General features: G+C 36.8%; 2 protein-coding genes across 5 annotated transcripts in view; one reads left to right on the top strand and one right to left on the bottom strand.

The window, feature by feature from the left end:
• Positions 1-905: 905 nt before the first annotated feature.
• On the bottom strand, positions 906-11,753 carry LOC307142864 (protein FAM72A). Of its 3 annotated transcripts, XM_079844022.1 has the most exons (6): positions 11,584-11,753; positions 11,359-11,390; positions 11,054-11,247; positions 10,870-10,947; positions 9,995-10,119; positions 1,198-2,929 (listed from the first exon to the last, which is right to left on the bottom strand). In XM_079844022.1, the coding sequence occupies exons 3-6, from the start codon at positions 11,197-11,199 to the stop codon at positions 2,835-2,837; spliced, it is 444 nt and encodes a 147-aa protein (XP_079700148.1). In that variant the 5' UTR covers positions 11,200-11,247; positions 11,359-11,390; positions 11,584-11,753; the 3' UTR covers positions 1,198-2,834. The 3 variants fall into 3 exon arrangements, with proteins under 3 accessions (XP_079700147.1, XP_079700148.1, XP_079700149.1); XM_079844021.1 differs by lacking the exon at positions 11,359-11,390 and having other exon boundaries at positions 906-2,929; positions 11,584-11,738; XM_079844023.1 differs by lacking the exons at positions 1,198-2,929; positions 11,359-11,390 and adding an exon at positions 7,423-7,719 and having other exon boundaries at positions 11,584-11,738.
• Positions 11,754-12,994: 1,241 nt separating this feature from the next.
• srgap2 (SLIT-ROBO Rho GTPase activating protein 2) overlaps positions 12,995-18,248 on the top strand; it is a 114,910-nt gene continuing 109,656 nt past the window's right edge. For both annotated transcript variants that reach the window (XM_079844357.1, XM_079844355.1), the window contains exons 1-2: positions 12,995-13,098; positions 13,918-14,360. In XM_079844357.1, coding sequence (XP_079700483.1) covers positions 14,294-14,360 — 67 coding nt within the window. In that variant the 5' untranslated portion in view covers positions 12,995-13,098; positions 13,918-14,293. The remainder of the gene's footprint in view (positions 13,099-13,917; positions 14,361-18,248) is intronic.

Genomic DNA, 18,248 nt, shown 5'->3' with positions numbered 1-18,248 from the left:
TAAATTTGCCTAAATTTGATGAAGAATGTCAATGAACTCCAATGTTTAGGTCATACAGGTTTTTCAATCTGGGTCATGCCAGCCTTGTATATTCAAATTATTTTTTTTTACTTCATAGTTGCTGCTTTGTGTCATAGTTTTGCTGAAAATTAAATTAAAATTTAAAAGTGTCCTGTATGCACATCTGTGGTTTAATGAAATATGTTCCTCAATGATTTGACTGTTTTCCGCTAAAAAGAATAAAGGTGTTCCTTGGATGTTCAGATGTATTTTGTGGCTTTTAATGGATTCTAATGAATTGTGGTGTCGTTTACTTTTCCTCCTTCTGTGCCACTTTCTCAGAGATTGCTTCAAATATGCCATTTCAGTAAAATAGTTCTGCATCTGTGTCAGCACTGTAGTTTATGTTTTTGCACTTCTCTGACAATTGCTTATCTGGTTGCCAAGTTGGTTGGAACAGCCTGATCTTATTGTCTGAAGTGTTCTCAATTTACAATATTATACTCCAAAATGAATTTAATAGTTAAAGTAAGGGTATAATATTTATATTTGATTGTTATAATGCTATTATATTTTTTTATAACATATTGGGGTAAACATATTTACTTCAACATCCATGGACAGTGCACTATACCGTTCATAAGCCTGGGGTCATTTAAAAAAATAATAATAATTACTCAGCAAGGATGCATTAAATTGTTTAGAAGTGTTACAGAATTTGTGTTACAAAAGATTTTAAATAATTGGTTCTTTTAAACTTTCTATTCATCACAGACTAAAAAAAGTATAATGATTTCCATAAAAATATTAAACAACACAAACGTTTTCAACATATAAATGATAATAATGAGCATCAAATCAGCATATTAAAATGATTTCTGAAGGATCATGTGACACTGAAAACTGGAGTAATAATGCTGAAAAGTCAGCATTTTGTAAAGATTTATTAAATATCCTTTTTAATATAGGAGAAATTGTAACCATATTACAGTATTACTGTATGTTAAATTAAACTTAAGCTTTAAAAATTAAGCTTTAGTGACCATAAGATACTTCTTTACCCCCCAAAAAATAAAAAAAAATCTTACCAACCCCAAACTTTTGATCAGTGTGTTTTGATCTGACATGCAATGGAAATTATTTCATTTGGACAGTATTGATCTTTGGTAAATCAAGGAAATTTAAAGAGGTAAATCCACATTAAAAAGTTTAATATCAAGACATTCAGCATACAAAACAGCCCAAAGTTTAAACCAACAACATATTGTCAATGCAGATCAAAAGTATACAAACTATTTTTTTTCTCATCCTCACACGGCGCAAATTAAATCATGTCAGTATAAATACAGTATCATGTCTGTTAATAAATACATTCAAAACATTGATAACTTAAATCAAATAAATCCTCTGTTAATAAGTTAAAATGTAAAACATATTTTTTCATCATTTCATTTTGGTCATAAATGCATACTAAAGATCGCTTCAAGGCATAAAAGAGCCAACCCCTAAAAATGCTTCACCTGAAAGCCATCACAATAGTGGTTGTTTATTCTTTTTGCTGTTGTTGTTTTTTTTACTGAAAATGCAACCTTCAATACAACAAGACATAAAATGTTGCACTAAGACGTTTACATTGGGCATAATAGCCTTCATATTGGACTGCAAAATCTGTATCATTACACAGTGAAATGGTAAACAGGATTGTGGAAAAACTGCTACTGAATGACTACATTGTGTCTTTGTAAATCAAAACAAATGGAAGAGGACGCAAACCGTTTTGTTATCTTCATGGTTAAGGAAGCTAAAAAATTATTTGTCCAGTATGTCACACAGTGTCATACAGAATTTTGTCTACAGTAATTAAGCGCTTTTTTTCCTGTCGCTTCTTCTCATGATTGCCCTGGTGACAAACAGTGAAACATACAGAAAGTACAGATTTTAAACTACTAAAAAATCATGAAACAGCATTAATTGTAAAGAGTGTGCCAAGCAAAGTACCATAGTACATCATAAAAATGTTTCAAATTTGTTGAAATGCCAAATGTCACTGAGCTGAGACCTATCGACTGTAGTTAAAGCTGCCAAGTCATTTTGTGCCACTTCAAATGTCAAAGCTGCGTAAATAACAAAATCTAAATAAAGAAAATAATTCGATGAAAGACAGTGTTATGCACGGATGAACCTTGGTTCAAATAAATGTACCAATTATGCCAACGGATATCCATCTTGAGTAATCTATATGTAAAATTCAATTGAAATGGAGAAATATACTGATAAACCATTAAAACATGGTAAATGTCAGTCCTTTTCTTTCTTTAATACCACTTAGACTAGTGACCAGTACACCTAGAAACCAGTGTACTATCCATCCATCCATTTTTGGAAAGAAAGGTCTACCTAGACAGCATTTGGTTGCTTCCCAACAATCTGCATTAGTACCACCGCAAACAAGCTGTAATAACCCATCAAGTAACACTGCTGTTAATCTTCTTGAACAGTCTGAAATGTGTGAATGCTGTATAAAGACATATGAGGATAACATCATAAATCTTAAAGTCCAGTCGTCGTGTTTTGTTCTACTGCAACCATAAAGCAAAGAAAACACAAACATGTTTCTTTGGTAGTGGCACTCTGAAATACTTCAAACTAATCTGAGAAGATGCTGAAAAAATATAGCCAAAGAATGCATATGAATCAAGCTACGATAAAGACCTTTTTTTATCTTTTCCCAGTCAGCTAAAGACAAGACAATGTGCTTTAAACGGAGATCTGTGCGAGTGAAAGCAAACTAGTTTGCTACCGTCAGAGTCTACTTCCTTTGGCCATGTGCGTTTCTATCTGAGGTACTCTTCTTCTGAGAAACTGTCCAGGCTCTCGTCATCGCTGTCCTCCAGTTCTGGAAGATCTCCCCACAGCAGAAGGTTCTGCCCTGTGGAAGAGAAAGACTTGTATTATTTAGAGTTGGCGCATTTATAAACATTACGTCCAAAATATGTTCTTTTTACACTACAGTTCAAATGTTTGGGGTCTGTACTCTAAAAAAGAGATTGTTCTTTATAGGTTCTTTACAAGTAGTAACAGTTCTATTTAGAACCATATCATCCTGAAGAACCCTTTATATGATGAAATGGTTCTTTGTGTTAGAGTTCTTTATTCCCACCTTTTAGTTTTTCAAACGTGTAACTGTCAAAGCCACCTCATTACTGATTTTTGTGGAGCTCAGCTACACAACTACACAGACTGTCAACAAGTAAATTATTTCTTTCTTAAAATGTCTATACATTTTAACTTTAAAAATTGTACCTGGTTTTCATTCCTGGTTTCTTTTTCTCTTTTTAGTGTTACAGAACATGTAAGTGTGAGCAGCTCTACTCAGTTGAGATGATAGAACTCATCTTCTCTTCTCCACAAAGCAAGTAAGAGAGATACTGAATTCATGATTTCATAAATCATGCCCAAACATACCCAGTCACAAAAACCTTCCCATGACTTTATATAATTTTTTCCTTTTAATACAGTAAAGGTCTGATGGTCTATGGTTCTCTATGGAACCTAATAAAAAGGGTTCTGCTATTGTAACAAGCAAAAGAACCCTAATTTGGTACGGTAAAAGTGTATAACTTAAAGGGTTACTTCAGCGATTACCATTAAGCTTTGTATCTGTAGAAACCCGGTAGTATATTCGAATTATGGTACTTTCGCCCTGAGACGAGAGAGTTATGCATTTTATTTCTGGAAAAAAAACTCAGAAGACGCAAATATCGTCATTTTGCGTCATCAGAGGATTTTTTGGCCAGAGGCTAGAGACTACAGCCAGTAGAAGGAGCTAGTTCTGCATGTTTTCAACCCGCCCACAGGGGTGGGATCTCACTCACAGATTGTAAATGCGCACGGCCGCTCGGGCATTCATAACGGAGCGGTGCGGAGCAAAGTGAGCGTTTCAACTTTTCAATGAATTCCTATGAAAGTTAAGCTTCCATAGGCATGATCTGAAAACGCGCCAGACAGGACAGGCGCCATGAATGACCGCCGCGATTACCTCAGCTGTGCTGAGCTCTTCGCTCTCGTGATGAATGAAATCTGACTCCTGCATTTGTGCCGTGACTTTCGTTCGGCTCTCTCACACTTTATTGAAAAGACACGTTCAGTTTTTAACAGGGTTCTTGCATGTTTCAGAAAGTCAAATTTAAGACCTTTTTAAGACATTTTAAGACCATAAAGATTGAAATTTAAGACCTATACGACGCATTACCAAAATTATTTAAATCAAAGAAATAATAAAAAAAGCAATGACATTAGTAACCCTCCACAACCAACAACGTGCCAAATGCCCAAAACCTTAGGCCCAAAATGAAAATAGGCTAAAACAAACTTGCCCTCTAATAGAATAGATTACAAAACAGCATATTAATATCCTAATAGAGATTGAACAGGGGATACTCTAGGGAGATAGGATAAACTAGGGATGCACGATTTGGGGAAGATGTCTAATTGCGATTATTCTGGTTAAAATGCATTTTTTTTTTTTTTTTTACAAATGAAAAGTGTATGCATATAACATTTTATATATTAATGTTTATAAATTAACGAGACTTATAATAATGATTCTATTCAATAAATACAAATATTTAACAAAATTAGAAATATTACTATTACAATAACATTTTAATTATTAAAAAATTAAAAATAGAGTATTTAAGAATGAATATAACAATATAATAATAATACTAATAAAATAACATTTATATTTTACAGAAAACTTATTTTACAAAAAAACCCTGCTGGGTTACCTGTTAATATGCAGACAGCCTATGACTAAAAATCATTAGAAAGGTCTAAAGATTTATTGTACAAAATAAAATAAATAAATAAATAAATAAAATAAAAAGTCTATGTATTTAATGTGAAATATGAGCCTCTTATGCATCCACTGTGGGGGAAAAACTGTACATTGGAGAAAAACATATGGGTTGTCGTCATATACATTTATTTAGAGAGAAGTTTTATTTTTCATATTTGTTACCCAAACTTTCATTCATACGGGAAGCCAGAGGGCGCCCTTGAGAGAAGTAATCCTTAGCCCTAATGTGAAGCTAGCGATGTAGGATAAACTGAAGATAGAAACCAAGGCTGCGTCCCAATTCGCCTACTTATACTACGTCCTAAAAGTATGTACTCTTTTTGTGAAGAAAAAGTACATACTTTTGAGTGTGTAGCAGAAGAGTATGCAAGCTTTGGGACATACTATTTCGTCACTCTTACGTGAGTCCCGTCACCGTTTAAACTGCCCTGTCAATCATCGTCACAGTTCAAATCCCCCACTTTAAATTTAATTTCCTACCGTATCGGAGAGAAATGTAGTCGCTCGTTGATCTGCCTTTCGTGGGTCTTTAGACTCCTCTCATGTGTTTGCAAAGTTAATGGCCAAACGTATCATTACAAAAGTTCTCAATGCTGCTGCAGGTGAAATATAATGTGGATAATATTGAATAAATATCTTTTCGTCAGGTTAAATACTGATAATTGCTCACTCAAACCACTTTATCAAATCCTCTCCACTTAACCGTCAGACTCGCGTAACCTTCATGTTTGTAGTTTTTTAAACACTTTTTATCCGCGTTTGTAGTTCTAATCGAATCCTCGTCCATCTCGCAATGGGTTGTGGGCAATATCAGCCGTTAGAGTGCGCATCGATCTGCACTTCGGATTCTGACCGGAAATAGTAAACCATCCGGGAATCTTTGGAATACTTTTTTCAACATACTACGATTTGGGACATACTAATTCTTTTTTCGAATACTATTTAGTACGGATAGTATGCGAATTGGGACGCAGCACAAGCCTGTAGTGCTCCAGTCAGAAATTGAAGCTTTCGCGCCTCGATCGCCCCCCGGTGGCCGGTCCCAGTATAGCTCCTAAACCCCGCCTCTCCATGTCTTTGAATGGGCGCGAGACACACTAAACAATTTAATTACACTTCAAATAATTGTTTCCTAAAGATGGTTTCTGTCATTTTAGGCAGTTTTTATTACAATAATTTCATTTCAAGTGTTCGTTTTTTAAATAAGTTTAGTTTTAGTGAGTTATTAGATGCTATAAAAACGGGGGGTGTGACGTCATGATTGACAGCTGAGATTGACGGCTTCTCTGAGTGAACTTGTCACTGAGGCACTAACGGACTTTTTCTGGATTTTTGGGAGGAGATTGGAGCTTTAGCTTTAATTTCTACACTTCCATAACTGTTTATTTCACACCAACATAATTAATTGTTCTGCATCTGCGAGAGTGTGGGCGGGCTTTTGATAATTGCGCCTCTACTTCCTGTTCTCTACTGCGCAACTCCGGTCCCGAGATCACCACTGCGCAGACTCGGTCCCAAGATGTCAGCGCCGTGAGCGGGCCTATGAAAGCTTCAACTTTGGTCAGCGGAAGTCAATGAAGTCGCGTCGTCCATATTTTTTTACGGTCTATGATAGAAACGCTTTGACTGATGAAACGAAGACAATAAACACGACTGCATCAAGCTATGGTGTATTTGAGTTCTTCAAGCCTTCACTATTGTCATAATAATAAGGTATGCAGTGCTGATTGAGTGCAGACTTTATCACTGTTTAGAATAATATAAAACAATGCATGTCTGCCTCATTCTGTCCAGAAAAATACAACGTTATTAAATGTAGACGTATTTTCCGGGCAGGTAATTGCATTTATCACGGGATTTGTAGTTTTATCACCGAGTACGTGTATCAACACCCCCAGAAAGAACTACAACACACCGAACGAACGCTCTGAGGGCGGCGCAGCAAAGACTCTAGAGCGCCGCTTTCGCGATTCGACACTTTTTTGCTACTGTGTAACGTTAATAACTTTCTGCAGCCAGCATTTCTGGAAATGAACAAGGATAACACTTTTTTTAAGACCTAACTAAATTAAATTTAAGACCTCGGGTGAAAATCTGGCCGTTTTTAAGACGTTTTAAGGCCTTAAATTTAAAAAAATTAAATTTTAGACATTTTAAGACCCCGCGGGAACCCTGTTTTAATTGTAGTGTCTATTCTCTAACTGAACGAAATGATTTTATTACTATGAATATCAAAAAGATGGTGGGGGCGGTGTCATGGTGGGCAAGTGATAACCAGTAGCCGTGGCTTTGGGAGTGGCCTCGTAGGGCAGCGAAGCAAGTGCATTCTGGGAGTTGTTGTCTTTCATCCACGAGACAAAAAGCTTTTCTCGGTCTAGAAGGCACCAAATTCAAAAATAATTTAACATCTCTACTAAATAAATGGCTCAGTTTAAATACACATTCATCTTCCCAGCGCTGAAGCACCCCTTTAAGACGTTTTACTGTTTTTAAAAGAAGTCACTTATGCTCACCAAAAATGCCTTTATTTGATCAAAAATACAGAAAAACATGTGATGCAAATCAGCAGCCATTTATTAGAAACCAAAATCTTTCAGAACATTATAAAAGTCTTTACTGTCCCTTTTGATCAATTTAATGCATCCTTGCTGAATATGAAGTATTAAAAAAAAACCTCACAGATCCCAAAATGTTTAATGGTGGTGTATGTGTACTTGTCAAGCTTAATTTCATCTTAAAACACACATTAAATACATAACATAGCAACTGTTTATCTTGCCTTATAGTGATGCACAGGTCGGCTCACACTCGCTTCACAAATTACACCACACAATAATTGAAAGTCCAGTTGGCAGCATCTTTTGTTGTAAAAAAACAGAAGGTGCTTTTTGGCTGGGTTTTAATCAGTTACGATAATGTTACAGCCTAGTACAAGGCACGTCTTCTGAAACAAACAAACAAAAAAGTTAAAAGACTAGCCAGGCTGACCCCCTCTGAGGAAGACTCATTTACTGAAATTCATTTCTGTGCCATTCTAGATTTATTTTATACCTTTTAAAATGCCCTTTTGTGGCAGCCCAAATGAAAAAAGGCTTTCAAGGTTTTGTATCAGAAGATATGCCATGAACGATTTGTTTTAGACATTTTTTACAACTATTTATACAGTTCTTTCAGTTCCGACAATCTGTTTTACAAGCTTCACCTGCATATTAAAACCTTAGCTAGTGTGAGTCAATCCATGCATAATCACAAGCAACCAGACAAGTGAGAAGCAAGAACATAGATGCTGCAGAGTAAATATACTCCAAGTACTTTTAAAGGAAGGGTAGGCGATTTGTTCCGGAAAAAAATGTTATGCTGGTTGAAAGTCTCTTCACATCCTGATAGCAATCACTAAGTTAAGTGGTCTAAATGCATTTATATATAGTATGAAGGCTACGCAGAGTTAGACAGACGTCAGTCAACGAGCACCACAACAGAAACAGCATCCACCTCCTGAACCAAAACAAAGAGTTTATGCTGCATTCACGCCATAACTACAGTGATTTGGAAAAGATGGAAAACTGTGACGTTATACTCGGAGCGATTCGTGATTCGAGTTTCAATGGCAGGGTTTTCCCTGGGTCAAAAATGGTCTTCGGTGGTGGCTGATAGACATGGTCATCCACACACACAGTAAAAAAGTACCCTACCCACGTGATCTGCGAACCCAATACTGACAATAAATTTAAAATAAATGCAAAGAAACCGTTTGCTAATCTTATTTTGACATCTGATATTATGTATGATCTCTACCTTGATGTTTGTTTCTTTTGTACCTCATTTTTTACACTATTTACTGATAATTGTTTTGGTATAATCATATTAATATTAAGAAGTAGCATAAAAAAATTAACAAATAGCCTAATTTTCTACCACATACAATTTAATACAATTATCAGCTAGCTAACAACTTTGTTCTGGTTTCACCTAACTCCATTCTACGCTAATAGATAATTTACTACATATTGTCAACATAAATAAGCTGAAAGACTGGATGATTAAACAAATTTTTACTATCCACTCTAGCTAAATTGGGTAAGCACACTTTTTTTTGGGGGGGGCACACTTGTGTTCTCTTTTCAGATGTTCAGTGTTCTGAGTAAATTAATAAACTGAATCGTTAGTTCAGCGTTGAACAGATCAGATGTTCTAACCAGTCGTTAAAATGATTCGGTTCAAAGGAATCATTAGTTCGCGAACCGGACATTAGCAGACGCGCTGTGTGCGAATCCCGTCTGTTAGAACATCGCAAAAGATTTATCAACACAGAAAACACGTCATAACTGAATATAATTTTTTCCTGTTTATTGACAGTATGGTTTATGTCAGCTGGTCAGAAAAGAGTCAATGTTTTGAGCGCAGTTCACAGCCAGCGGTAATTCAAGGAAAAAATTGTCCGAGTGCAACATGGATTCGGTCTTCCGACGTTTTGATTTTGATTATTATGAGAAATATGAGCCAATATGTGAAATATGAGAAGACAGAGAGAGAGAGTATGTGCGCGAGGAGCTCTCTGCTCGTTCTCTCTGTGACTCAGTTTACATGTGCCATATCACAAGTGCAGCAGTCATCTACATCACTCATAAATCACAATAACTCATCAAATAAGGTTTTGGCGGGACAAAAATTTGTCTTGGCGGCCGCCAAAAAAACTGTAAATGCAGGAAAAACCTGTGTGAATCGAAGTGAATCTGCAGCAGTCCGGTGGTACAGGGCAGTGCTTTTTAAATTGTCTATGTTCATTTTTATTGATGTTACGTTCTTTGAGACATGAGGTAGTTTACCGCCGTCTCTCCAGATGCTTTTGTTTGCTCCATGCTGTACGCGTTCATGTGTTTTGAAGAAGGCGTGGCTTTGGAGATGCTCTGAAGGGAGGGCGAGATCTTATGCTTTCAAAGCTAGCTTCTCCAAAAATTGCCTACCCTACTTTTAAATGTTTGAAGTTTTGTCAAAGTCGGTTACAAACCTTTTGCATTTACATAGGATCTTTGATGGATAGGAGCAGATAATCTATGAAACAATGGTATGCAAATGCTGTCTGACCAAAAGCAAAGGGCATAGACAGTGTTTTTTGCACCAGATGTCTCAAACCTGTTGCATCCAGTCTATTGATGGTGGACACAGCCTCACTGTTGAACATCCAGAAGTGACCATTGTTGCAGGAGAGCAAGCAGGGCTTGCATGGGGCCACCACGTGATATCCAACAACATTCCCACTGAATGTGCAGAAAGAGCCAGAGAGACAGACAAAAACACCGGATTCAAATGCTTTGTGAGACACAATGACACAGAACAGCAAATGGCTTAGTGTAAACAAAGGGCTGAATATTAAAGCTAAAAATGGCAAAACAACATGTTTGAAGCCAACTTGCAAATCTAAATATGATGCAGTGTAAATATAAGGCAAATATACTTCTGTTCAAAAGTTTAGGGTTGGTAATATTTTTAATAGGCTGCATTTATTTAATCAGATAATACAGTAAAAAAAAGAAGTAATATTGTGAACATCATCTTCTATTTTAATATTTTTAAATGCCTAATTTTCAGCAGCCACTACTCCAGTCTTTAGTCACATGATCCTTCAGAAATCATTCCAATATGCTGATTTGTTGCTCACACATTTTTTTTATTATCATTATCACTAATGTTGACAACACTACTTAATATTGTTGTGAAACTTCTCTAACACTTTTCAGAATTCTATGATGGATTCAAGTTAAAAAGAACAACATATTTAAAAAGAGATAATACTTTTTGTAAAATTATACATCCCTTTACTGTCACTTTTCATCAATGTAATACATCATTGTTGAATAAAATCTAACTGACCTCAACTTTTTGAACATTAGTGCATATAACCATATTTGTTATTAATAAGTTTTTATGATTCCAAACACTACTTATGCTAAACACTACAGACACTTTATGAGTAAAAACAAAGTGATAGTAGTTAAAGACCTCTTTACCATTTCAAGCAAGCAATGTCTCTTAATTTGCATTTGCAGCTTTCAGTGGAATAGCAGCTTGCCACAAAATCAACTGTCCTAAATGGGGAAAACAAGACTTGTTTATAAAAAGCATTAAACAAACTGAATATGATTATCACGTTTACAGACAGGTTCATGTGATGTCTGATCGGGGAAGCCTCACCTATTTGGGGGTATGTCGGTTGAGAACAACTCTATTTCCGTATCAGCCAAAAGTACTGCTTTCATCCCCCTCATACACAGCAGACTGTCACAGTATATACAGTTGACTTGGGTCACACACTTATTCTTGAAATTTGAAGTAGACATTGTTGAGTTGAGATCTTCTCAGGAAAGGCTCCTAACCAAACGCTGGTCCTGTTGATTTAAAATGATAACAGAGAGTCAGCACCTAAACTGAAGGATACAGTAGATGTTTTAACAATCTGCACCTGTCTAGCCAGCTAGCTCTAGCCCGTTTTACCTTACCTGTATTACATTAGCAGTGTCTTCAAGTCAGTCTTTTGAACACAAAAAATGGAAAAGCCCTTCAAATTAACATTACGGATGTAAATCACAGAAATTCCTAATAATGTATTGCTTCTGTTAGAATACAGCAAAGCTGTAGCTTTCTTGTTATTAGAGAGCTAGCTTGCTAACTAAAATATGAACTAGTTTTTTTTCCCCCCAAGCATGCCATAAAATCATTCTTACCCGTTATCGGATATCAGATCGTTCTAGATCTAGGCGGCAGAGAAATACATTGTACTACTGTACAATCTCTCTGTCGTTACAACAGTGAGTGTGAACAGATTGCTAAGCTACGTTTGTTTACGTCCGCGTCAAAGCGGATATTCACTTCCTGAAACATTTTCAAACAGCCTGATTTCTAACGGTGATTGGTTGTAAATTACCATATCTAACACGATTGGTGAGCTCAAATTCTGTATGTGATTGGTTGCAGCGCCTTTCCGCAAACCACAAAACCACTGGTGAGGGGAAGTCGACTCATTTCCGTTCTTTCGAGCGAGTTGTTTCAAGAACTGGTTCAAAAACGACTCGGTGAATCTTTTATCATCATGTGCTACTGTCGCCTGCCCCCCAAAAGACATATGTGGGCACATATTGCCGTTTAATACATTTATTTCGATTCAGTCTTATTAATGAGGATGTTTATTGTGATAGTCTTATTAATTAGGATGTTTATTGTGATGTCACGTGTTCTTGTTCAGTTTGTTGCAGCAATGATTCAGTTCGACATAAAGTTATTTAAAGCATAAATATAATATATTTGCATTTACATTAAAAACAATATCCATTTAGATATCTTGGCTGATTAGCTTTTGCATGTTTCAATGTATTTAAAAAAAACACCTCAGCAAGAAACTGTGATTCGAAAATTGATTCGCAAGAGATTCAGTTCATTGAGTCAGTGAGTCAAATTGATGCTGCCTCGTTTCCTCGCCAAGTCCTGCGAGGTACAAGGCGTGAATAAGCTTCCTTTGAGTTTGGAACTTTGGAGTGAGGTTACACAAGTGCATGGAAAGACGTTTTTGTCACACCCGAAGAGGGCATGCCCCATTTAAGCAACCCATACATTTCACTTTGGTTTCCCTTTACTTTTCACAATTAGTTCGCGTAGGTTGCTTGACCAACTCGTTACTATGTGAATCGTTTAGTTCTCGTTGTGAACAAAGAATTGTTCAGATATGTTTTTTGAATCGGTTCAGCTGATTCATTAAAAAGATCCGACTCACAAGAAAGATTTGTTCACGACTCAGCGCTACAAAAAGAGAAATGTATAAAAAAGAGGCATCGACAAAAATAATTTCTGATAATTATTTTTTTTATAAACACAAGGACGATATTAGCTAAATTAACAGAAATAAAATAAACCAACAGTAAAACAATAAGATTTTAAAATGTCCGTTTTTAGTGAATGTTTTAAATTATTTCATTCACTCAAACCTTTCTTAATCTGCGGCATGTGATGGAATTATAAGATACAACAATACCAATGCCTCAGAAATGTGTCTTTTGGCAATTTCTGGGTTCATGTCGTGTTCGTGTGTTGTAACCAATGACAATAGAGGGGGGTTGCTCTTTCGCTTCCATGAAAAGAGGCGGGGTTTGAGTTTGGGCAAATCCAGAGAATAGCAACAGTAAGTCTCTTGAGGGAGAAATCTAGTAGATGAAACTCGAATTTAGACATGGAAATCGCCTTTTAAGGTAAGTGGTTTAAATAATCAATTCAGCAGTATATGATACGGGCGCATCAGGCGCGAGAAACCTCCGCAATTCTCCGGATGAAATGCAGGGGTCTCCTTAAGGAAAGCCCAGAACTATTCAGAGAGCCACCAGGGGCCTCTGCTTTTCACATCACGTTACTCGACAAACTCCCTCTTGTTACACATGGCCTCTCTCATTTAGGACTGATAATTTAAAGTCCTCTACAATCCCGGAGCATCTATTTAAACGTGTAGCTACATGATCTGAGCATGTTAAAGTACTCTTTAACCCCATCTTTTAAAACATCCAGTATACTGGACATTTGCTTTATCTTGTGACATCAGTTATGTTGTCAGGATTGGTCATTTGCATTTGCATGTCAGAATGATTCTCCACACCTATGACACTGGGTGAAAAGTATGTGTTTTTTAATTAAAGCCATACTGTTGTGTGAAATATCTTTGCACATTTGTCTTTGGGGAATGTTACTGATTAAATGTGAAAGAAATGCCAGGAATTTTTTTGCTGACAGTTAAATGTACGTCTTGCTCATGCAAATGACAAAGACAAGCCTAAATATTATTAAACAAAAACTATTGTTCTTGTTTTTTTATCATGTAAATAAACATCTGTCATATATCGGAATAATGTGGTTCAGTGTACATTTTTCATAATTGCTGGTTTGTAAAGAGGACATGTTTTTTTTTTTTTTTTTTAAACAAATGAATCAAAACGAAAATAGTTTGAGGAAGTTTACTGGAAGGAACTAGTCTTTAGAAATCTGATCCAGGGAACTTTTCTTTGCCCCTGTGTGTGCAGTGTGATGCTGGGAAGTGTAATCCATGCCTTCATCCTGCACTGAGAAGACTCACTCGCACGTCTGACCGCTGGAGGAAGGCTGAAACTTTTGAAGGCGCTGCGTCTAGTAGCGCGGATCCAGTGTGAGTGAACGGTGGGATGAAACTCTTCTGTTTTTGCTTCATTCCTCGCGTGCGCGTTCACGGACACATTCCACCTAGGAAGCAGACGGCAGCTTCAACTAATAATGCGGCGTGATTGATCATCGACAGGAGACAATACCCATCCACTGCTTTCCATTCCTACATATTCACTGGATATCTGTAGACGAAGTGCGGGCGAAGAGGCTTTTGTTCTGCGGTGTTACTCGCTGTGACAGGACTCCGTTTCGATCAATATGACGTCTCCGGCTAAATTCCGAAAGGACAAGGAAATTATAGCCGAATATGAAACGCAAGTTAAAGGTAAGTGAAATGTGTTCACTAATGTGCTGTCTTACACGGCTATCATCGTGTTTCGTATTTGATAGGTTACAGTGCATATGCACGAGCTCGTGTATGAGTGTATGAGCACAATACGCAGTCGTATTACGGTAGAAAAACGCTTTTTTTTACTTTGTGAGAAACAATGCTAGCTCTTCTCCACATGTGGCAATGTGTCCAGACGGAATGATAGATGTGCGAGTCAGTCAGTCGCCTGCGTGTGTAGAGATATGGTCAATATATACTATCTCAAACCTTTTTAACAGGGTTTTTTTTTACTATTGAACACGGTGTTATTATGTTATTTATGCGGCGTTTGTGCTGTTTTTTTCTGTATTGTTTCCCTCAGTTAGCTTGTGTAGGTTGTACGTATAGACAAGGCAGGGCGTTTTCTTTTGCCCTGCGTGTCTCTATACGAGCTGGTGCGGTGCTGTTCAACATTGATTTTTCTTAAATATATGACAGGTTGGCTGACATTGGTGTTTTACTGTAGGTCATGGAATAAACAACACGTTTAAAGGACATTTTGAGTTTTATCTGACAGAAAACAGTTGTTTTGGCAGCAATGGACGTGAATGAAGCAAAGGTGTGATGCTAGGTGACAGTTCGGTTAGGGCTGTAACCTCATTAACGTTTACGCTGTGGTGACAGTTTAAAGTGTTAGTTTGAAGGCAGAGGGAATGTGATTTTGTTCTGTTTTTGAGGAGTAATAGTATTTCGTAAAGTAATTGTAACAATACACCTCGCATATTTCTTCACTCGCACAGATGTGTGTACGCAACGCGTGTTTTGTCTCACGCGAGGGGTTTCCGTTCCCATAGAAACATCTGCCTGATGAAGTAAAACGAAGCTGTTTTTAATTGAGAGACGAATTGAATGATTCACTTCATTAGTGAAGCTCCCTATCACGTTATTCACGCCGTTATGTGTGCCTGCTCTTTTGTGTATTTGGCCGGTCACTGGCACTTTGAATAGAACAATTGAGCAGTCCTGCCTGTTGCTGCTGAGTGTGGGGAAATCTTCTTTAATAAGAGTCACTGAGTTTCTCATCTTTGAAAGTTTTATTCGAGTAGGTCATTGTGACACAAAAATTGCTAAACAACATGAGCCATGCAGGTTTAGGGTGTCTAAATGCAAGTTTTGCATGGAAATATGGCTCAAATCAGCTTAAAAGCTGGCGTGCTGGGCTTTTGGCTGGTTTAGAGTGGTTTTGGTTCAATAATTAGACTGGGAGACCATATTAATCCAGCTAAGACCAGTGAACAGTCTTAAGTTTCAGGGAACTTTATTCCCTGAAAAACTGATTTCCATGTCAAAAGTAAATTAAGTTAATGAAATCTTTATTAATTGAAAAGTCATTGAAATGACTAAACATACATTTTTAAAAAGTGCTTTTGGTCATATCTTTATATACACATAAATCCTTTCCACTAATCACAAATGGCTTCAAAATTAATGGTATTCATTCATTCATTCATTCATTTATTGGGGATAGTTCACCCCATAAAATGATTATTACTCACCCTCATGTCATTCCAAACCCATAGACTTGAATTCATCTTTTGAACACAAATGAAGATATTTTGATGAAATATGAGAGCTTTTTGCTGTCCCTCCATTGACAGCTATACGCAACTAAAACTTTGACGCTTCAAAAAGTTCATAAAGAGATCGTAAAACGAATCCATATGAATTGAGTGGTTTCGTCCAAGTTTCTGAAGAGACACGATCGCTTTATATGATGAACGGATTGAATTTAGGCTTTTATTCACATATAAACATTCATCAACTCACACATCCGTTGTAGTAAACCTACAAGCTCAAGCATGTTCGCTTGACGTTCGAGAACCAATGAGGTTCAGTGTTAAGCAGCATGTTTGAGCTACCACAAGAGGCTTGTTCCTGCAGGTTGTCAAGCAGGTTCGGTTGAGTGTCTTATGTCCGCTGATCAATGTTTGTATGCGATTTAAAAGCCTATATTATATATGTTCATCATGTAAAGTGATCGAGCCTCTTCAGAAAATTTGGACTAAACCGCTCAATTCATATTGATTAGTATTATGATCTCTTTCTGAACTTTTTGAAAGTGGATAGTTTTGGGTTGTTTAATAAACATAATTTTGATTTAGTGATGAGATCTCCATTTTAAAGAGGATAAATAATAATTTCATTCTCATCCTCAAGAAGCATATAATGTCCAACACATTGATCTGCTTTCATGCAAGAAGAGAATGTGTTTCAGTTTATAAAATGTGAATCTATAAACCTGATATTAATTTGGCACTATTGTTCCTCCTCCAGCTCCTCTCTCTGGATGCTGTGTCATATCACTTCCCCTTGCCAAATTTAACCTCCAGCCTCCCCCACAAGCAAATCCCTATTACTCTGCCATGCCTGAAAACAAAATGCTTGTAGATAATTTTGCTCAATAATCTTGAGCTGACAGGAACTGGAAAGAAACAATAATAAGCATGATTTCTTCTCTCAGGAATTTCAAGGGCACACACTGAAAAATGGCCTAGATTTCGAAAGCAGCCATGCCTGGTGAAACAGTGCTGATTTGGCTAAATAATCTGTCATGAATTAGCGGCAGAAAGAGGAAGCGGTAATTGCTTGGTGATCCATTTCTGTGCTGAGGCAACCAGACATGAGGAGAAAATCTGAAACTGGAGAAGTCCGAGAGAGACAGATCAAAGCTGCGTACAGTTCTAACTGGATTATCATTGATTAACATCAACTTGATTTGAAACATACCGTTTTTCCATCAAAATCGTGTCCTTATTCCCAAAGCCCTGGAGTTGCTTTTATCTTAAAGGGATAGTTCACCCAAATATCGAAATTCGAAGTTGTTCCAAACCTGTATGAATTTCTTTCTTCGCTGAACACAAAAGAAGATATGAAAAAAATGTGGGATGCACCGATATAACATTTTTGGCCGTTAACCGATAATTCTTTGTATTTGAAAGCCGATAACCGACATATTGGCCGATAAATCTAAATCCAGATTTTTATATCATTTTTGAGAGCCTTTTAATTACAACCATTAAAAATCGTGTCCTAAGCACAACAATTATAATGTTCTCATTATAATTAGCATGTTACACACTTTTTGAAGTGATTTCAATTAGGGCTGTCAATCTTCCTCCATTATCCCATTCGAATTTCATTCATTAGTTAGGGCCCGAGCACCGATGGTGTGAGGACCCTATTGGATTTCGAAAGTTTATTATTATTATTATTATTATTATTCTCCTGAATGAATCGCTTTTTTGGGGGCCTAAACACGCTCGAAAACTCACAAAACTTTCAAAACGCGTCCAAATTGGCGAAAATTTACGTCTGTTATGGTATTCAGAATTAGGCGTGGCAAAATGGCTCGACAGCGCCACCTAACGTAGTGCCCCTCCTGCTACGTTTCACGTACAGCTATGAAATTCGGTATACACATGTAACAGCCCAATACCTACAAAAAAGTCTCTACGTGCAAAATCTGAAAACCAACAGGAAGTCAGATATTTTTTATTTTTTGTTGCAAAATGTGCCATTTTCAGACGTTGTACTTTAACGAACTCCTCCTAGAGATTTAATCAGATCAACATCATATTTGGTCAGTCTAATCTAAAGGCCTTCACATGTTTGATAAGAGTCCTGACCTAAACACATCTACATGCCAATATTCAGTTAGTCATAAGGCCACCTGCTGGCAACAGGAAATGGCATGCTTTATACTATAATTCATTCCCAGAAACACTTTTAAATATGCCATGAAATCCCAAACATGCTAGTAACACAATAAATCTTGCAACACGTGGATACGTGCTACTGTATGTGATTTACGCCATTAAACAGGAAGTTGTTGTAACTCAGGTA

Source organism: Gobio gobio, assembly GCF_949357685.1.
Source record: "Gobio gobio genome assembly, chromosome: 19".
Taxonomy (NCBI): Eukaryota; Metazoa; Chordata; class Actinopteri; order Cypriniformes; family Gobionidae; genus Gobio; species Gobio gobio.
Note: the sequence above shows the minus strand (reverse complement) of the source record. Positions and strands in the feature narration are given on the sequence as shown.

What these genes read in the sequence shown, in the direction of transcription:
- LOC307142864 (XM_079844022.1), bottom strand. Translation starts at nt 11,199, where the DNA reads ATGTCTACTTCAAATTTCAAGAATAAGTGTGTGACCCAAGTCAACTGT. An exon ending in GACATTGCTTGCTTGAAATG is followed by an intron (nt 10,120 to 10,869) that starts GTAAAGAGGTCT and finishes CTGCACATTCAG; the next exon opens with TGGGAATGTTGTTGGATATC. An exon ending in CAATAGACTGGATGCAACAG is followed by an intron (nt 2,930 to 9,994) that starts GTTTGAGACATC and finishes TCTCTTCCACAG; the next exon opens with GGCAGAACCTTCTGCTGTGG.